This window comes from Odocoileus virginianus, chromosome 21 (genome assembly GCF_023699985.2).
Source record: "Odocoileus virginianus isolate 20LAN1187 ecotype Illinois chromosome 21, Ovbor_1.2, whole genome shotgun sequence".
NCBI classification, from domain to species: domain Eukaryota; kingdom Metazoa; phylum Chordata; class Mammalia; order Artiodactyla; family Cervidae; genus Odocoileus; species Odocoileus virginianus.
In genome coordinates, this window is record NC_069694.1 from 29,861,575 (window position 1) to 29,874,525 (window position 12,951).

Here is a 12,951-nt window from a genome sequence, read left to right on the forward strand (position 1 = left end):
TGCAATGCGGGAGACCTGGGATTGATCCCTGGGTTGGGAAGATCCCCTGGAGAAGGGAAAGGCTACCCACTCCAGTATTCTGGCCTGGAGAATTCCATGGACTGTCTAGTCCATGGGGTCACAAAGAATCAGACATAACTGAGCGACTTTCACTTTCATTAGCCTTTCAAAACTGCCCCTGATTTTTTTGTTTTAAACAAATGCTTGTTTTCTGGCAACCAAAGAATGATCCAAAACTATTATATATTTTCTCTTTCCTTCTTTTTATTTCCCTAGTAATTAAGGAGCCCTGGTTCTTTTTTGTTGGTGGATATTGGGTAACAATTATCTAGAGTGTCCTTAAGTGTTGGCAAACGTACCGTTGCTATTATTGGTCTCTTTTAAGGAGACATCTGAAAAGATACCTCTTTTAGGTCTGTAAGTTCACATTGATTTTCCTTCTGTAACATCATGTTGTTACATCTGCTCTCCTTTTCTTATGTTTCACCAACTTCAAAGACTCTACTACATTAATAAGAAAGTTGCTTTGTAAGCAAGATATCAAAGCAAGGCAATTTAGAATAAGCAGATTAAAGAACACTTCCTCTAGACCAGTGATGGACCAGCCTGCTAGTCCAAATGTCAAGGGTCACCTCCTAAATGAGAATAAAATCAAAACAATGTAGCGAATTTTCCAAATTTAATTTGCTCACTTTGCTGGTGTTTCTTCCTTAAATTAAATGTTGCTATAACAGTGGTAGAGTTTTTAAATAATTCCTTGTTACAAAAATAAAATGTTTTATAACTTTATTTTCAAGCTGAGGATAGATTATCAACCATCAGATCCAAAATAGTGTTGAACAGTTCAACCTTGAAAAGATCATGTATGCTTCTGGACCTCAGGAATTGCTAGAACCAAAAACCAGAAGACCTACTAATGTAACACTTGACATTTTTCCAGTAAACTTAGTCTGGTCTTAACCATGCAGTGAAGTCCAGGGTCCCTGTGATGCACACCTTGTAATATCTAACATGGAACAGAAATGCTGCTCATTTTTCTGAAAGGGCTGTCATCAGCAAGTTTGGACAAAATACCCATCTTGCTTGGACCATCCACCAAGTACAGGAATTTTGGCCTATTTAAGAACCTGGTATCTTCTTCTATAGCTGGAAGATCAAATGAAGTAATTTCAAATTTAAGGGAGAAATGCCATGCAAAACATAGAAGCTTACATTGAGAAAGATGTCCTTATGTAGCATAACACAAAATTATATGCCAGCCATGCATTTATTTCCTTTGTTCTAATCTCCATTGTTTTCTAAATGTTGTTGGCTGTGTAAACGTGCTGGGGCTGCCATAAAAAAAATAACCACAACTGGGTGGCTTAAACGGCAGAAATGTGTTTTCTTATAGTTCTGGTGGCTGGGCATCCAAGATCACAGTGTAGGCAGGTTTGGATTCTCCTGAAGTCTCTTTGCTTGGCTTGCAGATGGCTGCCTTCTTCCTGTGTCCTGCTGTCCCTCTGGCTTTCTCGTCTGTCCTAATATTTCCGATAAGAACACCAGTCATATTGTATTAGGGCCCATACTTGTGAGTTGATTTAACTGTAGCTTCTTCTTTAATGGTACTATCTTCAAAAATAATCACTTTCCAAGGTACTAGGATTCAACCCTACTTTGAATTTGACAGTTGATAATCTATCCTTAGCTTGAAAATAAAATGATTTGGATGAAAACAATTAAGACCATAATATTGGTCAATGAAATTCAAAATAGAAGTATAAAATTATTAGGGCTAACTTGAAGCTGTATCAATTACTATACCTTCATCATTAAACAATTTTTAAACCAATGTATTCTTGACTACTTGGTTAAAATTCTCTTATTTGAATATTGTGCAATAGGCCTTAGAAATATAGTATCCTTGTAATAGCTCTTTTTATAAACTTTTAATTTTCCACAATCAACTTCAGTTATGTTTCTTTTGTTGTTCCAGTATTTGGTTTTGCATTTTTGAGAATAGCAGCTTGTGTTGCTATATTTGTATTTTTCTTGAAGAGATCTCTAGTCTCTGCCATTCTACTCTTTTCCTCTATTTTTTTGTATTGATCACTGAGGAAGGCTTTCTTATCTCTCCTTGGTATTCTCTGGAACTCTGCATTCAAATGGGCATATCTTTCCTTTTCTCCTTTGCCTGTAGCTTCTCTTCTTTTCTCAACTATTTTTAAGGCCTCCTCAGGCAACCATTTTGCCTTTTTGCATTTCTTTTTCTTGGGGGTGGTGTTGATCACTGCCTCCTGTACAATGTCACGAACTTCTGTCCATAGTTCTTCAGGCACTCTATCAGGTCTAATCCCTTGAATCTATTCATCATCTCCACTGTATAATCGTAAGGGATTTGATTTAGGTCATACCTGAATGGTCTAGTGGTTTTCCCTACTTTCTTCAATTTAAGTCTGAATTTGCCAATGAAGAGTTCATGATCTGAGCCACAGTCAGTTCCTAGTCTTGTTTTCATTCCAATCTCAAAGAAGGGTAATGCCAAAGAATATTCAAACTACCTCACAATTGCATTCATCTCACATGCTAGCAAAGCAATGCTCAAAATTCTCCAAGTGAGGCTTCAACATACGTGAACCAAGAACTTCCAGATGTTCGAGCTGAATTTAGAAAAGGCAGAGGAACCAGAGATCAAATTACCAGCATCCGTGGGATCATCACAAAACCAAGAGAGTTCCAGAGAAACATATATTTCTGCTTTATTGACAATGCCAAAGCCTCTGAGTGTGTGGATCACCACAAACTGTGGAAATTCTTCAAGAGATGGGAATATCAGACCACCTGCTCTGCCTCCTGAGAAATCTGTATGCAGGTCAAGAAGCAGCAGTTAGAACTGGACATGGAACAACTGGTTCCAAATAGGGAAAGGAGTGCATCAAGGCTGCATTTTGTCACCCTGATTATTTAACTTTTATGCAGAGTACATTATGAGAAATGCTGGGTTGGATGAAGCACAAGCTAGAATCAAGATTGCCGGGAGAAACATCAATAACCTCAGATACGCAGATGACACCACCCTTATGGCAGAAATCGAAGAAGAGCTAAAGAGCCTCTTGATGAAAGTGAAAGAGGAGAGTGAAGAAGTTGGCTTAAACTTAACATTCAGTAAACTAAGATCATGGCATTGGTCCCATCACTTCATGGCAAATAGATGGGGAAACAGTGGAAACAGTGACAGACTTTATTTTTTAGGCTCCAGAATCACTGCAGATGGTGAGTGCAGCCATGAAATTAAAAGATGTTTGCTCTTTGGAAGAAAAGTTAGACAGCATATTAAAAAGCAGAGACATTACTTCAAAGCTATGGTTTTTCTAGTAGTCATGTATGGATGTGAGACTTGGAGTATAAAGAAAGCTGAGTGCTGAAGAATTGATATTTTTGAACCATGGTGTTGGAGAAGACTCTTGAGAGTCCCTTGGCCTGAAGACTTCCTTGAGAGTCCTTCTCCTAATTGAGATCATTCCTGAATATTCATTGGAAGGACTGATGCTGAAGTTGAAACCCCAATACTTTGGCCACCTGATGCGAAGAACTGACTCATTGGAAAAGACCCTGATGCTGGGAAAGATTGAAGGCGGGAGGAGAAGGGGACAACAGAGGTTGAGTTAGTTGGGTGGCATTGCTGACTTGATGGGCATGAGTTTGAGTAAGCACCAGGATTTGGTGCTGGGCAGGGAAGCCTGGTGTACTACAGTCCGTGTGGTTGTAAAGAGTTGTACATGACTGAGTGACTGAACTGAACTAGTAATCATAATATCTTTGATGCTATATAAATAGGCAACTTATTTTCAGTGGGCTATCCTTGCCACATTATATCATAGAGCTTTCAAAAACAGTTGATTTTATTTATAAACTATTAGATCCCTTGTAATTAATACAGATACAGTATAATACAATTGAATCCAGTATAGTAATTGTCCCTTATAACTTTCATTTATATAAAGAAGCACATATATTTGGTTATATTTATCACCTTTGAACCTACTGTGCTCTATTCACAGATAACATGTGTTTCTAAAATTTAATAATAGTTAATTCAATTTTTTTACAGTAGGAGTGGTATATTTAAAAGCTTCATTATCCCTGATTTAATTCCAAGAACTAAAGTGTTTGTATCCATTTGACAACATTGTCAGGCTTTCTTTAACAAATATTATACTTCTTTAAATATAAATAATGGTAATATTCAAATCAATGGAAAAGGTAATCTGGAATATTATGGTATCATGTAACATTTAGGTGGTACTTCTTGATGTTCTTTTGTTGTTGTTACTTTTGTTATTTTAATCCTCGTCTGTATGAGGTATTTCTTACTTTTCTTAACTTGTGTGTGTGAGTTGCTCAGTTATGTCCGATTCTTCACATCCCCATGAATTGCAGCCCACCAGGCTTCTCTGTCCATGGAATTCTCCAGGCCAAAATACTGGATTGGGTAGCCATCCCCTTCCCTAGGGGATCTTCCTGTCTAAGGGATCAAACCTGGGTCTCATGCGTTGTGGGCAGATTCTTCACTGTCTAAGCTATCAGGGAAGTTGCTTCTTAACATAGTCTCGACCAGCGATATACAAACACACAGATGAGGAATGTAGCCCTCCTTCAGGAGTTTCTCCCTCGGCCCATCACTGGTTTCCATCAAGATTTCTCAATATATCCTTCTAGTTTGCTGTACTATTTGACTTCTTAAAAAAAAGATGAAAAAGCAACATGATCTAGTTCTGATATTTATGACATAAAAATTCAATAATTAATTTCTAATGTAATTGATATTTATTTCTACTGCTAATCCCTCCTAATCTAAAGCAAATGATTGGGAAACAGTAACTGGATCCCCCCTTTGAGGAATACACATTTCAGAGTTGGTGCTGTTTAAAAAAACTGTTTGAGAAATAATTTGTTAAATGTGTTAGAAGACTGTTACTCAGATTGGTATGATAAATATCTAAAGGTTTAATTCACACTCTTCTATACATTTGAAAAACCTCTTTATGCATTTTTAATGAGTTAAATTTTTTATAACTATTGAAATTTTTATTGTGCTAATAATGTTAAAGCTTGTAAGATAAGCAAGTAATTTCTGGGGTTCAGTTAAAGCATTTCTTTGCGAAGTTTGAGTTCTTTTTTACTTCATGACAACTAAATGTGGATATTTGCCTCAGTTTCTCAGTGTTTTAGTTTCTAACTATTGATTTTGCTTTTTCTTCAGGATGTTTTGAATAATTTGGGCTCTTGTGAACTGGATGAAGATGATCTAATGCTTGATTTAGAATTTTTAGAGGAACAGAATCTTCATCCTTCAGGTAAGTATTGAGGAAATGCACAATTTCTTACAACTCAGGTATTAGTCATTTAGCTTGCATTTGATCAGCTAAATATTGTCTTAGGCTGCATTCAGTCTTTTCAGTCCCCAGTTTGTATATTCCATGTGCAGGATGAATGGTAGGTAACCTGGATACATTATTCTGCTGATTTTATAATCTGTTATGAAAATATGTTCTGTTGGAAGATAATTATTAAATAAGAAAAAAATATAAAACAAAGCTGTTTCCATGGGGGAAATTCTGATGAAACACTTAATAAAAAAGTTAATATCTTCTTTTTTTAAAGAGAGGGAACAATAATATAATCCTATTTTTCACTTATTTGATATCAGCAAATGAAAGTTTTGTAGATCTAAGTTTCCTCTTTCAAATCTTAGCCATCTCAGTAATAACTGTGGTAGTTAATGCAGTAGGATTGACCTCAAAATTAGTAAATACCACTAGAAACCCAAAACACTCACTCATAAACACATATACACACAGAGATATAGTGTGAGATAAACAAATTCTTGCTAAATAAGCAGGGAGCCCATTATATATATTTGTATTTATATTTGTATTAAGGTGTAAAGTGTAATATTTTCAATAACAAAATTACTGCTTTTGAAGTAGGATATAGGGATTAATTATTCAGTCATATTTAGATATTTGACTACAATGGCAAGGTTTTACTTTCTATTAATGCTAAAAATACTTTGAATATAGTCATTTTCAAGTGAAAGCAGAAGGAACATTAAAGTAGAGTTTCAAAATATTGAGTCCTACTGCATACATATGAGAAAATCCACCTCTTGGAATTTATTGTCCATGTTTTTAACTTTTATGAATTAGACATAACCTCTAAGGTTTTTTACAGGTATAATATTTTATCATGAATTTTTGTTCATGCAGTATGTTATATATAATAACAGTTGTCAAAACAATGTTTTAATTTACTTTTAACATTTTAATTTTTTTAATTTACTTTTTAATTGGAAGAACATTGCTTTACAATGTTGTGATGGTTTCTGCCGTGCAACAATGCAAATCAACTGTAATTAGACATATATTACCTCCCTCTTGAGCCTCCCCCTCTAGATCATCACAGAGTGCCAGACTGTCTCGCTGTGTTATATATCAACTTCTCACCAGTTATTTAATATATGATAATGTGCATACTCCTTGGAAGGAAAGTTATGACCAACCTAGAGGGCATATTAAAAAGTAGAGACATTACTTTGCCAACAAAGGTCCGTCTAGTCAAGGCTATGGTTTTTCCAGTAGTCATGTATGGATGTGAGAGTTGGACTATAAAGAAAGCTGAGTGCCGAAAAACTGATGCTTTTGAACTGTGGTGTTGGAGAAGACTCTTGAGAGTCCCTTGGACTGCAAGGAGGTCCAACCAGTCCATCCTAAAGGAGATCAGTCCTGGGTGTTCATTGGTGGACTGATGTTGAAGCCGAAACTCCAATACTTTGGCCACCTGATGCAAAGAGCTGACTCATTTGAAAAGACCCTGATGCTTGGAAAGATTGGGGGCCGGAGCAGAAAGGGACAACAGAAGATGAGATGGTTGGATAGCATCACCAACTCGATGGACATGAGTTTGAGTAAAGTCTGGGAGTTGGTGATGGACAGGGAGGCCTGGAGTGCTGTGGTCCATGGGGTCGTAGAGAGTCAGACACGACTGAGCGACTGAACTGAACTGAATGTGTGTATGTCTGTGATACTTTCTCCATTCATCCCACCCTCTCCTTCCCCACTGTGCCCATAAGTCTGTTCTCTTTATCTGTGTCTCCATTCCTTCCCTGCAAATAGGTTCATCAATACCATTTTTCTAGATTCTGTATATATGCATTAATATGCAGTATTTTTTAATCTATCTTTCCTGCTTCATTCTGTATAACAGACTCTAGATTCATCAACTTCACTAGAACTGACTCAAATTTGTTTTTTATATGGTTGAGTAATATTCCATTTGTGTTATATAAGCTTCTTCATCCATTTCTCTGTGATGGGCATCTAGGCTGCTTCCGTCTCCTTGCTATTGTAAATAGAGCTGCTATGGACATTGGTGTACATGTGCCATTTTCAGTTATGGTTTTCTCAGGGTATATGGCCAGTAATGGAATTGCTGGGTCAGGTGGTAGTCTTATTTCTTGTTTTTAAAGGAATTTCCATACTGTTCTCCATAATGGCTGTGTCAATTTTTTTTACATGCTGCTCAACAGTGCAAGAGGGTTCCCTTTTCTCCAAATCCTCTCTGGCATTTCCTCTTTGTAGATTTTTTGATGATGGCCATCCTGACTGATATGAGAAATGATAGCTCGTTGTAGTTTTGATTTGCATTTCTCTAATAATTGAGCATCTTTTCATGTGTTTATTAGCCATCTGTATGTCTTTTTTTGAGAAATAGCTGTTTAGGTCTTCTGACCATTTTTTATTGGGCTGTTTGTTTTTCTGATATTGAGCTATAGGAACTGTTTACATATGTTGGATATTAATCCTTTTTCAGTTGTTTCAGTGGCAATTATTTTCTTCTGTTCTGTGGGTTGTCTTTTAATCTTACCTTTGCTGTGCCCAAGGTTTTAAGTTTCATTAAGTACTATTTGTTTATTTTTTTTTTATTTCCATTACTCTCAGAGGTGGGCCAAAGAGGATCTTGCTGTGGTTTATGTCAAGGAGTGTACTGCCTATGTTTTCCTCTAAGAGCTTTATAGTTTCTGGCCTTACATTTAAGTCTCTAGTCCATTTTGAGTTTGTTTTTGTGTATGGTGTTAGGATTTTAGGCTAATATAAAAAAGAAGCCAATTTTTTTTAACTTAAATGCCAGTAAATTTAGATAACCATTTCTTGAGACATTATTCCTGGATTTGATTTGACAGATATTTTACAAATGTATATATTTTTTTACTTTTATGCAGATACCTTATATAGCGTTGCCATTCCTATGTATTTATTTTAAAGAATTACACATGGTGCCAATGTATACTTTTTTGTCAACATCTGCCAAAACTTCACACACATTTACCTTTAGATCAACTATCGAACATCTAGAAATTTAATTGTAAAACACTGGAAGTTTACAAAATAATATATGTAAATAACTACTCATTGCAAAATATTGGAAACACCTCAGATGTCCTTCGATAGGACATTTGTTGAACATACTGGTACACTGAGCAGTCATTAAAAAGAATCATTATGGTGTCTATATATGCCATAGCATGATTGTGAAAATATACTGTTACTGGAGGACTTTTTAGTGATTGATTTGACGTCATTGACTGCTAGCTTTAGCGCAAGTGTAACAAGTAGACATTTTGTCTCTCTTAATGAAATGACTAAAGAACTACACAGCAACACCACTCCTGCCCACAAGTACTTAAATCTGTTTAGGTCTCTTAATTAAACTATAATTTTACAGGAAGTATTGGGATGAGGGGAGAGGGAATGTAAAAATGTTACGATGGGATTGCCAATAACTAAATATAGAATATGGGGAATTCTACAGGACACATGGTCTGGATTTTTCAACAAGGAAATGACATGGTAAAAAGAAGAAGGGTATTATAGATTAAAAGTGGCAAATGCAATGTGACACCTTTTTTGCAAAACATATGACACTGTGAAATATATATTTCTGAGTTTATCAGAGAAGTTTGAGTAGGGAAGGAATAATCATCACAGAATTATTTTTATTATTTGGGTGCTGAGTATTTTTCTTTGAGGAAAACTCAAAACGTGGTTGAAATGATATGGTATCCAAGAGTTGGTTTACTAACAAATACGGAGGAGGGAATAGATGGAAACAGTGTTGGTAAATTATTCAAAATTATCAAAGCTTGGAGTAAAAGTTTCATTGACTAATTGTAATGTTTCCTCTATTTCTGTATTTTTAAAGATTTTTCACAATAAAAGTAAAACCAAGTTGAATAAACTGAATATTAGGCAACATACCAATCTGAGCTGTGTTTGTTAGGCAACCATGATAAAGAGAAAAGGGTGCCTTAAATATATAGAAGAGTTAGCTTAATTTATTTGCTTGGGGACAAAAATGAACATTTATAAATTTATCTTTTATAAAATAATGAGTGCATTGTATTTCATTAGTTTATTATAAAAATGATAAAACAAATATGATGAATCTCCTGAATCTGCTTTAAGGTGTAGATAACTTGGTTGAGGCCAGAACAGGAGTACCTTATGAATCAACAGAGTTAACCAAATTGTTCAGAAGATAAATAATGTTTACTTTGCTTATCTGAAGAACAGTTTTAATAAGTGAGACAGTCCTTAAAATGACTTGGGTTTTTTTAATATTACTCAAAACAATACCTTTTGAAGACCTATTTTATTTCACATGCCACATTATAGGGTATGAAAAAAGGCACAAATATCTGTTTGTGTACATTAGCTCATAGAGAATTTTTGGTTGAATTGGTTTTATATAATTTGTTTTCTTTTTAAAGCAACATAATTAAAGATCTCAGAATATAAGAAACTCATTATTGATATTTTATAATGATAAAATGCAAAAATTCTGAAAATTAAAATAATGATACCATTAAATTCTACTACTTATATTACTGAAAATCATTAGAGGTTTTAAATAAACTTTATTAGAACAAAACATTCAGTTTTTACTATAGGATTTTATTAAAAATTTATAGCAGTTTCTAGTAAAGCATACTGTAATGGTCAAGGAGAATTTTGTCAAAAACCAGAAAAGTACTTTTGTTTTTAAAATATTAAGTCAAATATTTTGAATAATTTTCATATGTGGCATGTGTACAATTTATTCAGTTTAACATACAATTAATGATGGTTAAATTTGCAAAAACTAGATAAATCATCATATGTTGAAAGTGTAGAAGTTCAGTTGTCTTTTTTGCTACAGTAATTAGCAGATAATAGCTGTACAATGAGTAGCTATTAAAATAATTATATTTGAAACATAGACATCTTTGGGCATATGTATAATGAATAAAAATGGATATAAAAAGTAAAAACAAAAATTAGTAAGGTTTTTTTTTAACAGAAAATCAAACACTTTTAATTAAGAGATTTATTTTACTGGACAAAGTTTGAAAATATGTAATTTAAAAACTTTCTAACATTTTTTCTATACATATATATATTTAACACTGTTTCATATTAAGTAATTTAACATGCAAAGAGACATTCTAAAGGCCAGTAAAATTTATAATAAATATACATATTATAATATTCACTTAGTATTATTATTGGTAGATATACTACTTGTAGTATAAATGGTATATTTATATTAGCCAACCAATGAAATATCAGAATAGCAAAAACAAAGGAGAGAATGACAATTTGAATCGTATGATTCCAAATTTGTGTCATATAAATGCTTATATACTTATACATTTGAATTTGTATTTCTGTTTCATCAGGTTATTGCATTTTGTGCTTGTGACTTGCGCTTGGTAAAGATGGCTATTATTGTAGTCATAATAATTATTGTGAAAGAGGAGAGTGAAAAGCTGTCATAAAACTCAACATTCAGAAACCTAGGGTCATGGTATCTGTTTCTATCATTTCATGCCAAATGGATGGAGAAAAAGTGGGAAAAGGGACAGATTTTATTTCCTTGGGTTCCAAAATCTCTGTGGATGGTGACTGCTGCCATAAAATGAAAAAACGCTTGCTTCTTGGAAGAAAAGCTGTGACAAACCAAGACAGTGTATTCAAAAACAGAGACATCACTTTGCTGACAAAGGTCCATATAGTCAAAGCTTTGGTTTTCCAGTAGTCATGCACAAATGTGAAAGTTGGACCATTAAAAAGGTTAGTGCCAAAGAATTGATGCTTTCAAACTGTGGTGCTGGAGATGAGTCCCCTGAACAGCAAGGGGTCAGTCCTATGGGAAACCAACCCTAAATATTCTTTGGAAGGACTGATGCTGAAGCTGGAGCTCCAATACTCTGGTCATGTGATGTGAAGAGCTGACTCACTGGAAAGGACCCTGATGATGAGAAAGATTGAGGGCAAGAGAAGAGGGGACGACAGAGGATGAGATGGTTGTGTGGCGTCACTGACTCGCTGGGTATGAGTTTAAGCAAACTCCAAAATATACTGAAGGACAGAGAAGCGTGGTGTGCTGCAGTCTATAAGGTCCAAAAAGATCGACATGACTTAGTGACTGAACAATATTAATTGTGGGCATCTTTTAATGTGATTTTTAACTTCATTATTGTCTGTATTTTAATCTAGAAGTGAATTAAAATTTTGCAGTTTTTCAAAAGTTTGTTTTTCAGCAGAACAGTGAACAGTTTGAATAAAGTTCCACAAATCCTTTGAATAAATAAATATATCTGTGGAGTCCTAAATTAACATACCTTCTTATTAAAAAAGAGGTAGTATGAATAAATAATAGTACAAATAAAATATCTGTTTTAAAGTGCAGTAAGTGGGCTGCCATCTATGGTGTCGCACAGAGTCGGACATGACTGAAGCGACTTAGCAGCATCAGCAAGTGGGTATTAACATATTTGTATTAATAAAAGCAGGAAATAGCAATTTCAATGGAAGAAAAGTGTATGAATTCAAGATTAGTTCCCAAAAGGAGACTTACCTTAAGGAGAAAAAAAATAAAAGCAACCCTTCTGTATAAATTTACTCTCATCTTGGCATTATCTAATATTACCTTTGTAAATTCTAATACAAAAGCGAAGATTTTAGATTAAAAAGCCTATGGATAAGCCTTCCAGATGTCTTTTGTTATGTTTTATTTGAATTAATGTTTAAATTAGTTTTCTGGGAATTTTTTATGTTCAGTTAACATGCATCATGTATAAATGTAAGATTATCAATTTGTTTAATACCAGACATTCTGTTCTCCCTGTGGTAAAATATCTAACCTGTCTCCTGAGAAACCTCTATGCAGGTTCAAGAAGCAACGGTTAGAACTGGACATGGACAACAGACTGGTTCAAAATTGGGAAAGGAGTACCCCCAAGCTATATATTGTCACCCTGCTTATTTAACTTCTATTCAGAGTACATCATGTGAACTGCCAGGCTGGATGAATCATAAATTGAAATCACTAATTCTGGGAGAAATACCAGCAACCTCAGATATGCAGGTGATACGACTCTAATGGCAACGTGAAGAGGAACTGAAGATCCTCTTGATGAAGGTGAAAGAAGAGGGTAAAAAAAGCTGGCTTAAAACTCAACATTCAGAAAACTAGGATCATGGCATCTGGTCCCATCACTTCATGGCAAATAGATGGGGAAACAATGAACACAGTGGCAGGTTTAATTTGCTTGAACTCCAAAATCACTATGGACAGTGTCTGTAGCTATGAAATTAAAAGACACTTGCTTCTTGGAAGAAAAGCTATGACAGACCTAGACAGTGTATTCACAAGCAGAGACATCACTTTGCTGACAAAGGTACATATATTCAAAGCTATTATTTTTCCAGTAGTCCTCTATGGATGTGAGAGTTGAATCATAAAGAAGGCTGAATGCTGAAGAAGATGCTTTTAAACTGTGGTGCTGGAGAAGACTCTTGAGGGTCACTTGGAATGCAAGATCAAACCAGTCAGTCCTAAAGGGAATCAATCCTTAATATTCATTGGAAG

The 12,951-nt window shown here is 34.8% G+C and overlaps 1 protein-coding gene across 5 annotated transcripts in view; it reads left to right on the top strand.

Annotated features, from left to right (window-relative positions):
• Positions 1-12,951, top strand: part of CCSER1 (coiled-coil serine rich protein 1) — a 1,366,600-nt gene that overhangs the window by 254,171 nt on the left and 1,099,478 nt on the right. For all 5 annotated transcript variants that reach the window (XM_070452143.1, XM_070452146.1, XM_070452147.1 and 2 more), the window contains exon 4: positions 5,243-5,336. In XM_070452143.1, the coding sequence (XP_070308244.1) occupies positions 5,243-5,336 (94 nt within the window). The remainder of the gene's footprint in view (positions 1-5,242; positions 5,337-12,951) is intronic.